Source organism: Anthonomus grandis, chromosome 1 (assembly GCF_022605725.1).
Source record: "Anthonomus grandis grandis chromosome 1, icAntGran1.3, whole genome shotgun sequence".
Lineage (NCBI taxonomy): Eukaryota > Metazoa > Arthropoda > Insecta > Coleoptera > Curculionidae > Anthonomus > Anthonomus grandis.
Window position 1 is genome coordinate 53,927,607 of NC_065546.1, and position 20,712 is coordinate 53,948,318.

Consider the following 20,712-nt stretch of genomic DNA (forward strand, 5'->3'; position numbering starts at 1 on the left):
TCTTAATTAATTGGCTGCTCGTACATGATATACGCATATTGTGTCCTGACAAACGATTCGTTGGCAAAATGTTTAACATTTTAAAAATGTCTACGACGATCAGTGTTTATTTTGACACGTCAGCGAAAATATGCGGATTTTCCACAGCCCAGTAATGAGTGTTATGAAAGTTGAAAATTCCATTGCGCGTAAAATTTGCCTCATCCGTAACTAAAATGTTCATGGTAAAGTTTGGGCTTAACTGCTGGTGATGTAACAACCACTCACAAAAGTGTACTCGAAGCGGCAAATCTCTTGGAAGTAGGGCTTGTACCCTCTGCACATGAAATGGGTACAGCAACTCGTGCCTTTAAATTTGCCAACTTGTAGATTGCGATATTCCAAATCGCACTGCAATTATTGTCCTAGTACTAATTCCAGGTTGTTCTTCGATAACTTCTAAAATATCCTCCTCCAGATTTAAAATGTGCCTAGGTCTAATAGCTCCTCACAACAAACTAAGTACTGCTAAGGATTGCAAACAACAAATTCCAAACATTATTACTTGTACTATCAGTTATTAATAAACAAAATAAGTTCGTCTGATACACGTTCTGTTGACATTTGTTTAACTTTATTTCGGAAACCAAAAATATTTTACTTAATTTTTTTTGTCATTATTACTCATTATTGATCTTCATCTACCATTTCCCAAGTTTATGCGCATAGGTTGAAAATCACCCTGTATAGTGCAACTATGATAGTTCAGTGCAACTATATAGTTTTGACAGGTTTTTGTTTATTTTGACAGGTTAGAACGATAGTTGCACTGATAGTTCAGAGTGCAACTATGATAGTTCTGTGCAACTATCGCTCTGACCTGTAGTTTGTATTAAATATAAAAAAAAAATTTTTTTTAATTTAATGCGACTTGTTTTGCTCTATTTTTAATTTATTTTCTTTTTAATTTTTCACTAATTAAATTTTGAAGATTTAGGATAAAGTTTCAATTACCTAATCGAATTTAATATTTTTTTTTTTAATTTTTGATCTTAAAATATTTGTTAATTTTTAATAGTGAGATTTTTTTTCATTTATTTAATTTTTTGTTTTATTTTTAAAATTTCTTAGGTTATTTAATCAACCTTTAATTAAAAAATGTCTCTTCTAATGTTTTAAATAAATATACAATTAGTAATTTTTTTTGTTTCTTTTTCATTTTTCTCAAATTATTTTTTTTTCAAATAATGTAAGATTATATGAATTGAATGAAGTTTTTTTTTAATATTTTGTCTTAAAATATATATATTTTTTTAATTTAGTAAAAAAGTGAATGTTTAAAAAATATAATTTTGTTAAATTCAAGTGATTTTGCTAGATCTATTTTTTTTTTACTTATGTTTGTTTATATAAATTTGTTAAAATAATTTCATTTTTAATGAAGCATATTTAAATCAGAATAATTTTCCTAATTTATTTTTTTTTAAATTTCGAAAAGATTAAACGTTCATTAATAAAATTGTATTAAACTTAATATTCTTAGTACACATGCTTAATTATTAAATATTTATTATGTTTTCTTATGTTGTTAAAAATTCATTATGTTTCTTCCCTTTTGAATTTTTCACTTATTAATTTTTTTTTCATTAATTTACCGTTTTAAAGAATTTTGTTTGTTAAATTTTAGTAATAGATGAAAGAAAATTTTACTAAACTAGTAAAAAATTATAATTGAAGAACAAAAACCCAAGAACGGTAATAAAAAACTAAATAACAATTTTCTTATGAAATCAAAACTTTAAAAATATATTTAGTTAAATTTAATTTAAGAAAATATTAATTTGGGAATACAAAAATATCAAAATAAAAAAAATATATAATTTACAGTGCTAATGAAAATTTAACATCCTAATAACAATACTAATATTTAAAAAGAAAATATGTTTTTGTTCAATTCAATTAATTTATTTTATTTCATAAAATTTTTCTTTGTTTGACATTTTTAAAAACTGTTTTATTTATTTTTTTCTATTTTTAAATCGTAGTTGGTAAATTTTATTATTTATTATTTATAATAGTTACCTTCAATTAATTTAAAAAAAAAATTATTTTTATTTAATAAAAATATTTGTTGTACTATACTTTTGTAGTAGATAAAAGAAAAATTATCTAATTTATTAAAAAATTATAACTGACATACAAGAAACAAGAATGTAATAAAATTGAAAATATTAACATTTCTTTGAAATAAAAGATGTTTAACATTTTAAAAATTATATATTTTTAATAAATTTTATTATTTTTGTTTCATTTTTGTCTTGAATTATTAATTAATAATGTTTTTTTTTTCAAATATTTCACTGATTGATTTTTTTAAATTAATTTAAAATTTACTAAAAATTTAGTTGATAAAATTTCATGGATATATTTTTAAATATTTGTTAACTTTTAGTAATAAGTAAAAGAAATATTGTTCGAAAATTATAATTTAAAATATTACATTTTTTAATGAAATAAAAAAAAAGAAAACAATTTTATGTAAATTTAACATAAAAAAATATAAACTTGGAAATCAATAAAAAAAAACATATTAAAACTTAAAAAAATATAGTTATAGTGTATCAGCTCTGTTGATGACGAAAATAGTGAATATTTCAATTATAACATTTTGCAAGAATAAGAAAAATCTCAAAAGGAAAAGTAAAATTCTAATTAAAAAGTGCTTTATTAGTCGAGAAATCAAAAACGTTATTGACAAAGCAAGATTGGTATATAAGTGAACAGAAACTATTAAATACATATTATAATACATACAGAACCACATAAATTAAATAAAACAACGCAAAATGATCTTACAGTAAAAAGAAACAAATAACACAATAAAAGCAAAATAAAGTCAAATCTTAAAGTGCATTTTAGTAGATTTTTTCCACTACTATAATAAGCCCAAGCCTTAAGCGTCGAAAATTTTTATTTTTATTTTTTGTGACTTTTTTACCAGTGCATACCTTGGAAGTAAAAGGTGATTTTGATAAATGATTTTGTTATTGTGATGAGCCCTTGAGTACAAAACAATTTTTTAAAATATGGATAGAAGCTTTTAATATGAGTAAAGATGAGAATTTTTAGATCAATTAATGTGGTCCAGACACCAGACAAATTTATTCCAGTAATAAAACGAACAGTTTTCTTTTGGATCATAAAAATCATATTCAGAAGTCCCTTATTGGCAACACCCCAAGATGGTTTTTCATACCTGAAATGCGACTTAAATAATAAAAAATTGACTGTCTGTGCCAACTCTTCCTCCCTTACCACCCTTATAGCAAAACATCCTGATTAAAGGTTTCTACTTACTTGTCTTTAAAGCGTAATTCTTGATCAATCAGAATGCCCAGAAGCAACCTTCTGCAAAGACTTACCATTTCAGAGCAGATTTCCCGAATCACTCCTCAATCCAACAATGCTTTGTTTTATTTTCAACAAAGACGATTGGATTTTAGGATTAGCCTAAAAAGGTCATTTATGTATGCCAAAAATAAGAATGGCTCCAAAACCAAAGCCTGTGGGACTCCCCAAGTAATTCCTGGGATAGTTTTCTCTGAAGATGATTGACAAATTGACCCTGATTGCTAAGATACGACCAGGCATGAGCCACTCGTCAGTAATCCATGATCCACATAATCAGAGGCTTTGCATAGATAAGAGTCTTTGAGGAAAATCGCTTTGTAAAAATGCTTGCTCTTTCCGTGAATGGTACGTATATAAGAGTTCACTATTCTGGAGACTCGATTGACTAATGTTTAGTGTTCTAGCAATCTTTCTTGTACTTGTAGTAGGGTCCTGCTCAATTTGTTTTAGAGTGCCTCTTCTGCTTTTACAGTTGCAACTGTACGAGGCGTTCATCATTAGCGCTCAATTTCTTTTCAACTGCAATTTTCACCGAGTCATTGGTAAAGGCGAATAAACATTTGACTCTGTGGAATAGCACGATTCGGGAATCTTTCTTCGTAAATGCGCCTTGCTTCGTAGGCATTGCCGTTCGCAATACCGTACACAAAACGTCTATTACACATTTCTTTGTTACTGTAATTCATTTGCAACTAATATTTTAAAAAACTGCTATGAAAGTATAGAAAAGTCACAGTAAACTTCAATACAGGTATGGGTCATCTACTAATTGACTTTTTTTCTTGTATTCTTTGTGACGTACGATCGATGCATAGATAGCTTCTTTGACAACAAAAATTAAATGATGAAGATTCCCTTATTTTTACTTTTTATTTTTGTTTATTATTTTATTATATTCGGCATTTTTGGACATAGGTTTATACGAAGTCTTTTCAATACTTTGTCCCTTAAACTTTCGTGCAGTATTAATGACTCGTCCTGTAACTAAAAATGTTTGCTTTATTTAATTGGTAAATGAAAATAATCTATATTATGATTCATTTGAGTAATGAATAAAGCATTTGCCTTATTATAATAAAAATTCATTAAAATAAAAAAATACACTGCTACAGTAGCTAAAACACTAATTTTAACACTCTTAAACCTTATAAAACATGAAACTAATTTACTATTCGCTTACCTTCCAGAACCGTCGTTCTTCTTGGACGACAAAATGATCCCGCTCATCGACGAGGTACAACCGCCACGCGGCGCCGTCGCAGTACCCGTCCCACTCAAACCCGAATACTACAAACCGGACCCTAACCCCACGTACCTCTTCAACGAGTTCGAAAAAGTTTACTTCGAATTGAACCACAACGCTCTCACTCCGCCCCAAAGTCCTCCGAGCGAGCCGACCATCATAACAACCCTGGAACCGCTTATGGGAGTCTCTACGTACCAACAAGTACCTGTGGTCGTGCCCGACACGAAGCCCCAGGAACAACAACAACAACAACAACTTTTCCCCGCGAATCCGGACAATTACGATGCTGCGGCCACCCCTCAGCCCGATATCGCCCACGAGTTGGCGGTGGTGGACGAGCTGGTTCGCACCACCATTGACGATATGCAGTGGGCCAGCGGCCCCTCGTCTCCAGAGAGCAGCAGCAACAGTAACTTCGGCGATTGTTCGTCCTCGTCCTCTGAAGATCCGGAGTGGACGTTGGACCATGCGGAAAACTATAAAGATACTTCATTCGGCCTTGGGCAGAAGGCGAAGCGGCGCGGTAGTAAACCGTATTCCGCTTCGCCCGACGACAAGAAGAGCAGGAAGAAGGAACAGAATAAGAACGCTGCTACTAGGTAACTATAGCTTTTATTTAGGTTTAAGTAATTTTATGAAATATGAGGTAATTGTACAGGAAGTGGTGTATCTAGCCAACGCAACGTTTAGAACTATCTATATCCGATAAATACTTCGCGCTGTACTCGAATATATTTAGGAGTCTAATGGTAAAATCCTATTTAATATTGTGGCGGCGTTGAATCGTGCAGCGTTGTAACTAGATTTTGAATTGACCAATAACAATCGAGGAAAACATGCGGGCGTTGTACAATATTAGGTTTTGAAAATACGCTGCCCGGCAAGTGATTTTTTCGGGGTTGGAAATAAGTCGCACGGGGCCAAATCGGGCGAATACGGTGGATGGGGTAAAAGTTCGTAGGCCAATTCAACCAATCTAGCCGTGGTGATGGCGGAGATGTGAACCGGCACGTTGTCGTGGTGGAAGAGTATTTTTTTCTTCGCCAGATGGGGCCGTTTAATATGTAAACCAACCTAACTAACCGCGTAGTTTAGGTTCACTAAATTTTTTTTAAAATAAAATTAGATTGCGTAATACGGGGCGCAGTGTGGAAAAATGAGTGGCGAAAAATGAGGAGTAAACTTAAACGCCAACTGTCATAGACCGAGCCGCACGTTTCATGTCTTTTATTAATGCTTGTTCGCGTAACGCTTTACATTTATAATATTTTAAAAAAAAGCACTAATTTTAAGATAATGGAATATAAATGAAGAAAAGTGGATTCCGAGTGTCATCTGTTTAAAGAAGAGTGGACTTATAGGAAATACTTTTTTACGGAATACAATGGTAAACCAATATGTCTTATTTGATATGAAGTAGTGGCGTTTTAACACCAAACATCGAAAAACTAAATATGCTTTGATGGATGACGCAGACAAAAAGATAATTGCGGAAATCTTATTAAAAAAAATATCTGCTCAACGGAATCTGTTTATAAGCCAAAACACTGCTCAAAGGTTTTACACTGGCTATATATGCTGTGGCTTATAAAATAGCTAAATATAACAAACCATACTCAAAAGGAGAATTTTTAAAAGACTGTTCGTCTCCAGAAAAGAGTTTGAGTCTGTCAGCTTATCGCGAAAGACAGTCACAACGCGAATTGATGCTATTGCATCTAACTTGTCGACTCAACTTAGGCAGCGTATAGAAAACTTTAAATATTTTTCCGTGACTTTATTAGAGGTGTTGATGACAAATTTAATATTACTGAAGAACTTGCTTGTTTGCAATTGATAAAAGGAAAAACGACCAGGCAAATCATTTATAAGGAATTTTTCGAAGGTCTTCAAAAATTAAATGCTCCCATTTCAAAATTATGCAATATAACAACAGATTTCCATCTGTCTCCCCAAATATGCTTGGGAAAAAGTCGGGATTTTCAGGTATTTTTCGGAACCAGAATCCTTATCACGATGTTGCATTTTTACATTGTATAATTCACTAGGACGTCATTTGCAAAGCTGCAATAGATATTACCCATGTACTTAATGTGGTTTAAAAACTTATTAATATGATTCGATCTCGGAGCTTGGTACACCGACAATTCCGAGAATTTCTGGATGAACTCGACGCAGATTATTCTGACCTTAACAACACAAAAGTAAGATGGTTAAGTTGTAAATATGCATTTGAATGGGATTGGAATTTAAAAGAGGAAATACAAGATTTCTTAAAGACTAAATCAGACTAATGGTCTGATTTTCAGATCTTCGAAGACAAAGATTGGCGTACAAATTTTGCATTTTTTACCGATTTGCTCGAACACTATAACAAATTAAACAAAAAATTGCAAGGAAAGAACCAATTTATAGATGAGACTTGGGGTTGTCTGAAATCACTTAAAACTCAGCTTTTTCTATTTTATAACTGCATGGCGAGGAACGATTTAACTCCTTTTCGCGTTTAAAATCCATGTCAACTGTGTGTGAGAACAAACTAAAAGAATTTAGTTACACAAAATTTGAAACTAGGTTTCAAGATTTTAAGAACATTCAGTTATCGCTAGATATTTTCTCGATGCCGTTTAATGTAGACCCGGAAAATGTATCTCCAAAATTGCAATTGTTCTTGAATTCCACAAAACTAGATTTTTGTAGAGCACTCCCGAAAACTGCTGCTCACGCCCAGAAAATTATGGCGATGTTTGCTTTGTCTTATGTGTGTGCGAACAGACTTTTTCGAACAGGAAATTGCGGAAAAACTCAATCAGAAACCGATTGACTGATGAACACCTTTTCGCACTGCTGAAAGTTGCTTCGTCACAGCTGGAACCTGTTTTTTTCGAAAATATTATGGATGATCAAAAACAATTCCATATGTCTCACACGCCTACCACGGAAGGCCCTTCGAATAAAAGTTAAAACATATTTTGCAAAACATGTTTTGAACTTTTTCTATACGATTAATATGTATCTTATAAAATGGTGACCAGACAATACAGTTGTATTCTAAAATACTACGAACTGAACTATTGTATAAACATTTTATGGTTCTAATATCACAATGTCTTCCAATAAAACCTAGCATTCTAAAACCCTACATCATTAAAAGTCAATTGATGGTCAAAAATAACGCCTAAATCATTAAAAGTGTCCACACTTTCCAGCAAACATCCGTCTAATGTATGTGTAAAACTATAAGGAACTTTTTTTCCGGTAAAATGACAAAACTTTACATTTTTTAACATTAAGGTTCAAAAAATTTTCTACACACCGTTGATTGAAATTATTTAAATCTAATTGCACTAAGGTCTTCATCACAGTCAATAGTTCGAAAAAATTTTAGATCGTCAGCATATAAAAGAAATTCACAGTGTTTAAAAACAGATACAGCTGCATTTATACATAAAAGGAACAAAATTGGCCCAAGACGTGATCCCTGAAGCACTCCAAAAGTCACTCGAATTTCCTTTGAAGTTGCTCCCCTTAGCTGGACTCGTTGAGTACGATTATTCAAATATGAATCGATCCACTTCAGATCTGATCCATGTACTCCCAATGCTTCAAGTTTCTTTATCAACAGACCATGGCATACACTGTCGAATGCTTTTTGTAAGTCGGTGTAAACAACATCAATCTTATAGCCTTGTTCGATATTATCACTTAAAAAATCCTAAAAATCCGCTAGGTTTGTCGCCGTTGAGCTACTTCTGTAAAAGCCATGTTGTTTCGGAAAAGTACAGGATTTGAAGGTGCTAAATATTTCATCAGTCAAAATTGATTCAAATATTTTGGAGAAAAAGCAAAGAAACACCCCTATAATTTCCAATCTCAGTTTTGCGTCCTCTTTTAAAAATAGGGAATCGAACTGACAGCTTCCAATACCTGGGAAATGAAGATGTATTAAATGACCTCTGAAAAATGAATCGAAGAGGCTCAACCAACACAGATGAACAGTTTTTGATAAACACTGGTGAGATTCCATCAGGTCCTGATCCTTTATTGGCATCCAATGAGTTAAGTTTGTCCAGTATTTCTTCATTGGTAAAAATATGACGTGAAAGAACAGACGCCAGATTTTCTGAAACAGATGTAATGCATTTGTTAGAAAAATCCGAATAGCAGGATTCAAAATGGTCAGCAAAATTCTCAGATACTTCCTCGGGAGTCTCCATAGTCATCCGTCATCCCTTTGTAATTTTTTTACAAAATCCCTTTGTTCCATAGATTTTGGTATTCCTTTATCTTTATGCAGATTGTTAACATAGGAAAAAATAAATATTATTTAAGGTAAAAGGTAATTTTTAACATTTGTCTGTAATGCTGTAATGTTTTTATAATATTATGATTAAAAGAATTAACACAAAATGCATTTTTTCTATAATTCTGGCCCTCCTCTAGAATTTCTCATACTTTGTGGCCCCCCAGTAAAAAAGTTTGCCCATCAATTTATTATAATATTGACTTAAAACGGGAATTTGAGACTATAGATCGGGATATCCTCCTTAAGAAATTAAAGTTATATGGAGTTAAGAGTATTGCTTTAAAATGGATTAAGGATTTTCTAAGTAACAGGTGTATGAGAACTAAAGTAGGTGATAGATTTTCAAATAGGGTTCCAAGTAAACTGGGTGTGCCACAGGGCAGTGTTCTTGGGCCCTTATTATTTATAATTTACGTAAATGATATAAACACAGTTCTGCGAAATTCATTTATTAACTTGTTTGCGGATGATACTGTAGTATGCATGGTAGGTAGGAACTTCAAAAATATTACCAGAATAATGAACTCTGAGATGCATATTTTGTATGATTGGTTGTGCAAAAATAAATTAAAATTAAATATAAGGAAAACAAAGTGTATTGTGTTGGGGTCAAAGACAAATTGTAATAAATTTTATGAATCAGGCTGTACAGTAAATATAAACGGAGATCAAGTATATTTTGTTTCGGAAATTAAATACTTAGGAATAATTATTGATCCACAGTTGAATTTTTCATTGCACATAGATTATGTTTGTAGAAAATTAGGTAAAAAAATTTCATTCTTATCTCGTATTTCAAGTTCTCTGTCATTATGGTCTAAAAAGTTAATATTTAACACTATTATATTGCCTCATTTTAATTATTGTTCTGCTTTACTTATATCCTGTACACAAGAAAACATAAATAGGCTTCAATTACAACTAAATAAAGCTATGATGGTTATTTTGAACTGTAGTAAATATACACCAATTGAATATATGCTTTCTACATTAAATTGGTTATCGGTAGAAAAAAATATTAAAAAGGCAAATTTAACATTAATTTTTAAAATCGAACATGGTCTTTTACCAAACTATCAACGTTTTTGGAAAAAAGAGAAAATTTCTATCAATACAACATTCGGTCAAAGCAGAACTATAATATTCAACATGTTAAAACCACTGCTTTACAAAAATCACTGTTTTTTGAGGGAATTCGAATGTTTAATAACCTACCAGTAGAGATTAAAGAAGCAACATCACTGAAAATGTTTAATAGAAAGGTGTTTAATTTCTTAAAGAATCAATTATAATTTAATTTTAAGGAATTTATTATATTACACACATGTATATTAAATGTTTGTTATAGTATTATGTACTAGCCAGGTGCTAAATAAAGGATTATTATTATTATTATTATTATCACTGGTCTAGAATTACCTTAGGAGTGCTCTGAAATCTTCCAGGAACTTAAATACCCTAACAACCCTAAATGTTCACCTAAATCTAAACTTAAGTAGCGTAATTTTCATTTCAGGTACCGCATGAAGAAGAAGGCCGAGGTCGAGGAGATCCTAAACGAGGAGAAAGGCCTTCTGGACAAACACGGGGAGTTGACCAATCAAATAACAGATCTGCAACGGGAAATCAAGTACTTGAAGGGACTGATGCGCGATCTCCTTAAAGCCAAGGGAGTTATCAGTTGAAAGAAGAAAAAAATTATTGGGGGCCCTTCTCGGAACACCTCGGGACACCATAACTACAGGACGAGGGGGGGCCTTAATCGATTTTTATAATTATTTTACTGTCGATAAAGAGTTTCATCTAGAGCGAACGAAAGATGTTTAAGTTTAAGCCTCTGCCCGCACCACTTGAATATTCACATATCTTTCTTTTTGATATGTGAATATTCATGACAGCAAGTTTTATTTTTTAGGTTAGGCCCATGTATTCTATTAACACTTCATTAGTTTAAGCGTTTTACTAATCGACTTGTGGGTTTTTTTTTTAGATTTATTATTACTGCATACGACCACTTTCATATTATTTACTGTGCCCTTATAATGCTGAATATATTGTTTTAAATGCTTTCAAAAGTGTGAAGTTTTATTTAACACTTTGGCTACAGAGCCTGTTTAGGATTTCTACCAACCTATACCATACGTATCACCGGTGATATACCGCATTACAAAATTTGTTATGTTTTGAGTTATAAATGTTGCTGGTATTTAAAAGTACGCAAACTTACATCAGCCATGGGATCTAAATCAACCAAGCAACGTATATTTTAACTGGGTATCACCGGTGATTCATATTAGTCAAGTTCTATAAACATTTTAATAAAACAACGGTAAAATGTGTAGTATGTCACAATGTCTTCCACTTCATCTGTAGTATCATACATTACTATGTTGACGGTATCATCTGCAAAAGAAAAAGCATAGATGTTTCCTGAAAATTAGATAAGTGTGATTGATCTTATTTAAAAATAAAAAAGATCCGAACAAGTCCCAATCCACAAATTCTTTATTAATTTTTTAACACAAATTTTGTTTAATTTGCTTTGTTCAAAATAGCAGTTGATTTAATCTTTTAATATATTTCCAAAGATTTTGGAAACATTAATTCTCTCCGCATTCTTTTCCAGAAAAATTGAGCCGCCTAAAATGCCCAGAATAATCTTTAAAAGTGCTCTGAAACTCTTTTAAGCAATTGAGGGTAATGTAGGTGGATTTACAATTCCAATTTGGAGTCTTATTTCAGGCATCTAAGTCACTTGGAATACCTGGCATTACCTTAAGTATACTCGGAAATCTTCTAAACAGAGTCCCTTGAACAACCTTGCAAAATGCTCTAGATTCTCTTACAGGAAAGTAAGTCTCTTGAAATTCCTGGAATAATCTTAAAAGTACTTCGAAACACCTTCCAGGCAGGTGAAGGTCGTCTTAGAAGGTCTACAATTGCATTTTTTAAATTCGAGCCTTATTCCAGACATCTGAGTTTATATTTTCAAAGATTTTTGTGTTAAAATTTTGCGTAGGTATATAGAATCGGCAAATGCATAAAAATAAACTATTCCGTTTAAAAAAAGGTAACTTCTAAACTAACTAAAGGTCGAAGTACGTACGCTACCCGGCCAAACTAAAAAGACTTTCTCGTCTTTTTCGTGGGTTGCGATGCCGTGAATATCAACATACCTACATATTGAAGTTGTTATATTATAACCACAGTTATTTACATCTGTGATTATAACCATAGAATAACCAGACAAATTCTCTCGTTGGCCTATGATTATAACGTATTAGATGGATGGATGGATTTGGAGGTGTTATATTAACTTATTAGATGTGATTTGGTGGTAAAATACTAATTTTGTGTGCTTGGTGTTGAAAGACGTTATTAAAATTATCAAATAATTAATTGTTTTTTTTTGTAAAATTTAATTATTAGAAAGTTTTTTGGAGTTGTATAAAAAAAACAATAAAATTAATTGAAAATTTTTTATCGAGATAGGCATTTAAAACCAGCCATTGTCAAATTTAACAAATTGTCTTAATTTTATTAAAATTGGTGGTCATTAATATACCAGGCGTTTTAAGAAAAAAAATTTTTCAGTGTTATATTATCTTAACATGAATCCTAGCCTTTGTCTATTCAAATTTAGATCTCCGCTATTAAATTAAAAATGTTTGAAATGATAAATCAAAAATTAACTTTTTTTATGTAAAATGATCCATGTAAGATCATCTATTATGATTCTTAAAAAACGCACTGTAGATAAAGTATAGTATAAAAAATATTCTTAGGTAAGTTAAGTACATTATATTTTTCTTACAAATTTTGCAAATTTCAAATTTTTTGTTTGTAATTTTTTGACATTTTCCTTGACCATTTGCAGAACTTAAATAAACCTATTTGAACAAGTTTGTTTAATAAAAACAGTTTATGGTCATGACAGTCGTCAGTTTTTTTCCCCAACCATACTAGATGTTTTGAAACAATTTTATTTTTAATTTTTGTTGCCACAAACTCTTGATACTTATATTTTTTAAAATATTTTTGAAACTTGGACATTGCTTTTGACACAATATACTCAACTTCTGAAGTAGGAATTACAAGAGATGTTTTCTCTTGCCCAGTGAAACTTTTATGAAGGGAAAAATTTGAGAAGGGTCTGTAAATTTTGTGCTGTTTTGAAAATTTAATTTGCATTTTCTACATTTAAATTGTTCGATAACACGTCGAACTAAATACCCCGCATAATAGTTATTTGCCGATTCTTCCAAATTTATCTCAGGTTCTTTGACTGCTGCAATTTCTTCTAATTCAGAAACCGGACTTTCAGACCGATCTTCTTCAGTATTTAGTTCTTGTGATATATGAACACCTTGAGTGGTTTTTTCGCTGTCACATTTTGTATCAATATTCCTTGTAATTCCTGACAACAATAGTTGAGTATCTGTATCATCTTCGCAATTCGATAACTTTGATGGAGTTAATAAACCCGTTATGGATTTAATCCTGAAAGATAGTCGAAATGACTTTTTCCCCGTTGCCTGGCCATTGAAAATAAGTTTTCCAAGAAATCTTGATTTAATCTATTTGTGAGAATAAACTGAATATTTTCCTTTTTTTCGCTTTCAAAAAGCTGTTCAATTGCATTTATAGTACGAATAATTCCATCGAAACATGGAGGCCTTGTTTCGCTAATTACGGTCTTCCCCTTTTTACGGTACAACTTAATCAAAAACAGATTTACCTTTGCCAAAAACCAGATTCACACAAGAACTGTTTTCGCTAAGACCACGGTTAAAAGGATTTTTGGCAAAAAAACGTTTGCTATTTAAAGCATCGAATAAATTGTTCATCAGTTATATAAAATCAGCAGTATTATTACCTAGCTCCTTGGGTATAAAACACTTATCGACAGCAGTTCGTATAGCGGCTGCCATAGTACTTGAAAAAACCTGTAGCGCTAAGGAGCATGACATTTTTTCAAATGCATTAGCAAAAATATGTTTATACGGTAATTTTGGGAAGAGTTCTTGTTGTAGATGAAGATTTATCAATTTCATAAGTTTTCCTAATAACATTGAAACATATGCCCTTATTTCCCAACTTAAAAGTTCCCGACAACAAATTGTTCCTAATACTTTTGAATAGTATAGAGCAAAAATTTTTAAATCATTATAATAAAAAAAGGTCGTTCCTTAGTAACACTCAATAATTTAAAAGCTGCCCTATTAGGACTTCCTTGGTCACACACTATTGCCTTGGGAATAAAACCAATCTCATTTAGAGATTTTAAAACGTAAAAAATCAAAAGTTTTAAATTCTTGCCACTTGTATTGGTGTGAGAGAAAAAGTATGCAAGTGGAAATTTCCATTATGAATATATGCCTCGAATAAAAAAAACTAAGACATGAGTGCCTTCCGTTGGTTTTCGTCCTAGAGGACCTAAGTCTTCAAAACCTTCTATTAGGTCCAGTTTTTTATTATATTCGAGGCATTCTTTGATTGACATTTCATCAATAGCCACGAAACATTTTTTTTCATTCTTATCCATAACTGCACAATTCAGCTTAAGACAGATTTTTATATTATCATCTACGCCAGTTTTAAATGTATTTTGACCAATCCATTTTTGAATGGTTGACGTAGATGGTAATATAATGCCCTCCTTTTCCTCCTATAAACTCCTTTTTGTTGCGGGAATATAAAGTACGACGTTTACCCCGTACTTGCATCATAACAAACGTTTTTGCAGGTATGGATAAGAATGATAAAAAAGGTAACAAATTAAAAATTGAAAATTTGCACTTGCGAACTTTTTCTCTCAACCGAGTAATTCTTCTCTTAATATTATGTATTTTTTTCCTTTGATAAGAGATTTTATTTTTAAGTTTCACTTTTCTTGGACTCTTAAGAGTATCCGGGAAGTTTGTTAAAAATAATTTTTTTAACAAACTCGTTTTTTTCTTCAAATTTCATTTTTTTCTTTGAACGTGGACTTAAACGCGGACTATCACTTAATGACACGTTACACGTTAGTCTTGATATTTGTATATAGTAACATTATTAAATTTATCACTCTGAATCATGGATGCCTTGACTTTCGGACAAGGAAAATTTTACCTAATCTTAAATTTTTTTTAAAGAAATCTACTGTTAAAATATTTACCATTATTTATGGGACACCCTGTATATTTATTTTTTTATTGTGTAAATTAACATGTTATTTTTTTTAAAAAAGATGTTTTAAAAAAACTTATATTTATTGCTAATATAGTTAAATTATATTTGTAAAGTATTAATAACAATAAGATCTTTTTAAGAAGTTTATTTTTTATTATTTTGGGGGCTTTAAGTGTTCTGCATTTAAGTTTATTATTAAAAAAATATTTTGATAAAATAAGGTTTTGCCTTTTTCAAATTTTTTTAAAAGGTTAAGAGACAAAAATGTGTTTGATAATTATTGTTCTAGATGTCTAAATTACATTATTATTTGGTTAGAGGATAAATGTTTGGTATCTCCGAAAACATAAATTCGAGCATAAATAACTCATATCAATAATTATTTCAATGTTCAGGCAATTATATACTATAGCTTACTATTATAGCTGTATTTACTATTATAACTAAAGAATAATTTAGTTTTAATTTAAACATAGCATTTTAAAAAATATTAGTTTAATTTTATTCATATGAAAACACAAACTGTGTGATGTAAATGGTAAAGTACACAAACATTTATTTTGTAACTTACCACTATTAAAAATCCAAACATCACAAATTTCTTTGCGTTTTATTGGAAATTTAAACATTTTTATTTTTTCAATACGTTTAGTATTTCCGCAATTATAATAGTCGCATTTATTGGCCTGCTGCAGTAACCCTTGAACGTGGAAGCATATTGAAAACGCAATTATGTCTTTTATAAAGATCAGACCCATAGAACGCACGGGAGTAAAGTGAGAAATAATCATTTACAATAATTTTCAATTTGCCTAGTTCCTAAATAAAAGGGTAAAGACGCTCATCGACTCGACGTCGTTCATCGCCGATGGCTGCAATGAATCCAACCAGCGCAGACCGAAGCAAGCATTTTTCCCAAAATACTAAAAATAGATAAAAACCTTCCTCATACAAAATTGTATTGGCAACTAAGCACAGACCGAGGAGCGAATCCATCGGGTCGAAGTCCAATGGATCTTAACTTTTTAAAGTTGGGACACAGATTACCTAAACCTTAGGTAAAAAGGTTTAGGTAATCTGTGGTTGGGATCCATTCGGTGTACCGTTTTTAATGCATTGCTTTACTTATCTGTTTGTCTCGTTAAATCTGTGGCTCTACTACTGTAATAGTTGTGATGCCTCCTCTGTATATGCAAAGTTACCTTTCTTATGTAGCGTTGAAAGAGATCTATCCATACGGGGTCCGGGACTTTTTTAACAAACTTTATATATACACACCGTTTATATGTAAATATATAAACCGTGTATATATTTGTTGCTGGTGGCTCAATTATATCATAGAGCCACCAGCAACATTTTCATTTTTTTTAACCCCGTAACAGCTTTAGGCTTGGCATAATTTTATTTTTTATTTAAAATATGCATTGTGCAAACAATTTTACTTAACCGCATTAATTTTGTGCCCTAAATTATTTTGCGGTAGGTTTTGTTAAAAGAAAAGGTCTATTCAGTTACTTTATAATTACAGTAACTAATAATTTTTTAAGCCCATTCAAACCAGAGCCAAATAAATTTTAAATTAGATAATAGTGTTGCATGTCTGTTATAATTACTAATAACAGCCGTGGAACGGTTTGCTTTCGATATTGATTTAATCTCAATCTTAATGGACAAGATGTCCATAATAAAGTGCCCTTAAACACGCGCCTTAGGATTAAGCAAATAAGTTTATTGTAATCGTTTAGAAAATTTATTATTCATTCTTGGCACTCCTTTGCGTCAAAACAGAAATCGTTGGGATAATAAATATTTTAATGTTATTTAAAAAAAAATAGAAAAAAACGTTTTTGATTCCTTGACCTATAACCCAATGCATCCGCATGAAATTACTTTCGTGTTTAAATACGGTATAGTTTCAATGTATGCAAGAACAGGAAGGGATGTACACTTCTCGGGTTTAAGGTCCTTAAACTTATTGCCATTCGTCACACAGCATATCCAAGTGCAGCAATAGAGGAGCATTTTCAAAACATTGAAAATATACGGCGAGCATTTCGTAAGGATCAACACTAATGTAAATCATTTTAACAATAGAAACACTACCCAGATAAACAACAACGAATTAAAACAACTAATTTGTATCAGAACAATTGACAATTAGATAAAAATATCAACTGTCAGATAAATTGTTTACAATTTCATTTGTTTATCTCCATATATAGAAACCTGCTGATGATGGCTATATAATGAGTTACTTATTTTATTGGGTATTACGTCACTTATAGCAAAAATCCATTTAGAAATTACTATCTCACACGCTCAAAAATTGAAAAGAAGAAGAAAATAGACTTATTCGCGTATTTAAAAAAAATATGAACTCAAATCTATAATGATACCGTTCGATATACTTAATTTAATTTAAGTTCATTAAGTTTTAAATACAATAATTCACTTCAAGTATAATAGATTTTTTTATATACCTAGGAGCTGATGAGGTTTAATATATTAACACGTTCGCTACCGGAGCTTGAGAAGAAAATCTTGTTCCACAGGCCATGGACATTTTTCTTATGAAATGACTTTAAATGGCATCGGATTTTTTAATATTATATTTATAGCATTGAAATAAAGCAAAATAAGCTATTTTTCAACCTGGCGCATATTTGCGACGCTGGTCTAGGGATATCTAAAGGACCACATGTTATATGTATTTAGTGAAAGGAATGTAATTATATAGTAATGGTTGAATAAAAAAACAAAATTTCAAATCCAAAAGATATAATTTATTATTTTTCATGAAAAATGTGAAAACATTCATCAACACATAGGCCATTGGGTAATCCATTATTTGTCTTACAAATTCCGCAGGAATAAAAAGTTTCTTTCCGCAGCTTCTTAGTGCTACATACTCGGCATCTTATTCTTTTATCCAGTTTTTTAGGAAAATGTTTTGTTTCTGATGTTTTGTTATTAAATGAAAGCACATTTATTATGTTATCAGCATTCAGTAATTTTTTGGCAAGATCATTTCTAAACTCTAAGTAATTCATTTTACTGGAATGAGTTCTGTTATGTAAGAAGCAAGCATTCCAAATTGAAATATCTATTACATGAAAAAAAAATTTGATATACCATCGTAACGTCTTCCGAGGAGAAGAATATTAGAAGATCATTTGGTCTGATCTATCTACACCCAACATATTGCAATTATAATCTATAATAGTAGAAGGCTTATTTACTAATTTCCCATTTTTAGACTTAACCTCTTTGAATGAAGCATTATGTTTAGTGGATATTGTTAAGACATCTCGTTTGTCTTTCCATTTTTGCACCAATATATTATTGTTCCTAGCAAAAACAGATTATCCTTTTTTTAGATTTTTGGCAATTACACATTTTGGATTACCTTTACAATTTTTCCTAAGAGTTCCGACAACGTGTGTCTGGTCTCTATAAAGCCAAGCGGCTAATTGCACATTGTTATAATAGTGGTCCATGTAAACTGTGTGCCCTTTTCCCAAATAATTTTGTAACAACTTATACACAACACTATAAGCATGACCATTTTCATTACTAACCGTCTCTTTTCCACAATATATAAAAAAAATTCAAGACGAAACCATCAGGAGCACACAATTCATAGATTGTTATTCCAAATTTATCTTTTTTTTTTTTTTTTTTTTAGTGGAATATATTGTCTAAATAGTAAACGGCCTCGCCATAATAGTAACGCTTCATCTAAAGATAAGGTTTCTTCAGGATAATAAACGTTTTCAATATTTGTGATCAGATGATCTAACACCTCAGATAATTTATAAAGGCGACTGGTTTTATTTGATGTTTGATCATAAAATCTCAGGCAACGAAGTATACATTTAAACCTATTTCTGCACATAGTTTGTCCAAATATAGGGTGATAGTACAGAATATCATTACTCCAATACGCCTTGAGATTAAGCATACGAATATTGCCTATTAAAATACACAAACCTAAAAATTTCTTCATCTTATCTACCGTAACGTTTTTCCAATTCTTTAAATTGGATTCACTTGAAATATTTGCTGTATCTAATAATATTTTAGCGTGGGTGTTTGTCCATTCCACAATTTTTTCAAATAAATTATTATCAAACAATAATAAAAAATTATCTAAAGTTGTACTATTTGGAAATAAATTCACTTTTAATCCTTCTTTGCCGATAAAATCGTGTAATGCTGGATCTGCATCTACTTCTGTCCACTCTGAATTACTTTCTGAAATATTGATACTACTGCCGCCGTTAGTATTATTTGAATTGTCTTCAAAATTTTCACTTTCACTGCAGCTTGATGACCTGCTCCTATCCTATAGTCCGTAAAACTATAGTTTTCATTTGATTTTTTTGTAATTTCAGTTATATCTTCTTCACTTGAATATATAATACGCCTTTTCTTCATTATGGATTTCTTACGTAGGGTTGACATCTTGTAAACGCAAAAAATATATTCTAAGGAAAAATATGCAGTTAAACAATATATTATTATACCGCATATCTATCTACTTACGGTAAATAAGGGTAGTTTTAATATTTAAAAAAATATATAAACCAATTCAATTTGCTTTAATACTTCCTACACTGAACTGCCAAATTCAACTGCTTCTCATGGACTAACAAATGTTATTATCTTCAGACCAACATTTGCAGCATTTTTTGCAGTTATTTCATTGTTCTATAACCTATTAAATCTGTTTTTGCTTTAAAAATAGTGCAACACCGTAGCAAAAACTTATAAGGCAGTCACGCCACACATTTGAGACGCCGCGCCGGGTAGTGTTGGGACAAACCTGCTATTTTCGTATAGCAAATGCTTTTGCTAATGCGAATCAAAAATAGCAGTCGAAAAAAACTGTTATTTAATAGCAGGTGCTATTTGAGTTTTATTCGATAGGTACATGTCGTACATAGCTAGTCCTAGCTGTAAACAGTGTAAACTTTAAACTGTTAAATTTGAAACTGTAAAATACTGTAAAAAGCCATGAGCGAATTTGCAAAAGGAACAATTATTATAAACTATAAACAGGCCGAGTGGACAAAAAACATCGCTAAAAGCTTTAATTTTTAAGCTTTAATTTTTAAAATATTAAAAGCTGACTTCTTCTTAGAAAAGACCTACTTTTTTTAAAAAATACCTAATTTGAACCAACGTTTCGGTAGTTATATCTACTACCGTTGTCAAGGTTATTAAATTAAAAATATAAACAAAATATACTTATCTTTCAAATTTCCTGCTATATAATACTTTCTTCAAAACTCCGTCCTAATTCGACAATACTTTAAATACTTTTTAATATGTCACGGTTTATTAATTGTTTGACAAACTGTTTTGAAAGATAACAAAAAATTCAAAGGTTACTTCTTTAAAATTAAAGGGGTGTGATCTTAGTGTAATTTAATGATAGAAAATATATGATAATATCAAATATTTTAAATTATTAATTAATTTTAAGAATGCCCTGTGCTACCTTACTTTCTTTTAAGCAAAGGAATCCATGTATTATTAAAAACAACCGAACAAGTAGCTTAGGCATTTTGTTCATTTAACATTATAAATGCAC

The 20,712-nt window shown here is 30.9% G+C and overlaps 1 protein-coding gene and 1 long non-coding RNA gene across 3 annotated transcripts in view; one reads left to right on the top strand and one right to left on the bottom strand.

Moving 5' to 3' along the window:
• Positions 1–11,017, top strand: part of LOC126745858 (activating transcription factor of chaperone) — a 59,220-nt gene extending 48,203 nt beyond the window's left edge. For both annotated transcript variants that reach the window (XM_050453890.1, XM_050453898.1), the window contains 2 exons: positions 4,578–5,235; positions 10,459–11,017. In XM_050453890.1, coding sequence (XP_050309847.1) covers positions 4,578–5,235; positions 10,459–10,627 — 827 coding nt within the window. In that variant the 3' untranslated portion in view covers positions 10,628–11,017. The remainder of the gene's footprint in view (positions 1–4,577; positions 5,236–10,458) is intronic.
• Positions 11,018–17,877: 6,860 nt separating this feature from the next.
• LOC126737526 (uncharacterized) lies at positions 17,878–20,103 on the bottom strand. The gene is made up of 2 exons (XR_007661047.1): positions 19,662–20,103; positions 17,878–19,603 (listed from the first exon to the last, which is right to left on the bottom strand). It is a non-coding gene; the product is annotated as an uncharacterized LOC126737526 (long non-coding RNA).
• Between the last annotated feature and the right edge of the window lie 609 nt (positions 20,104–20,712).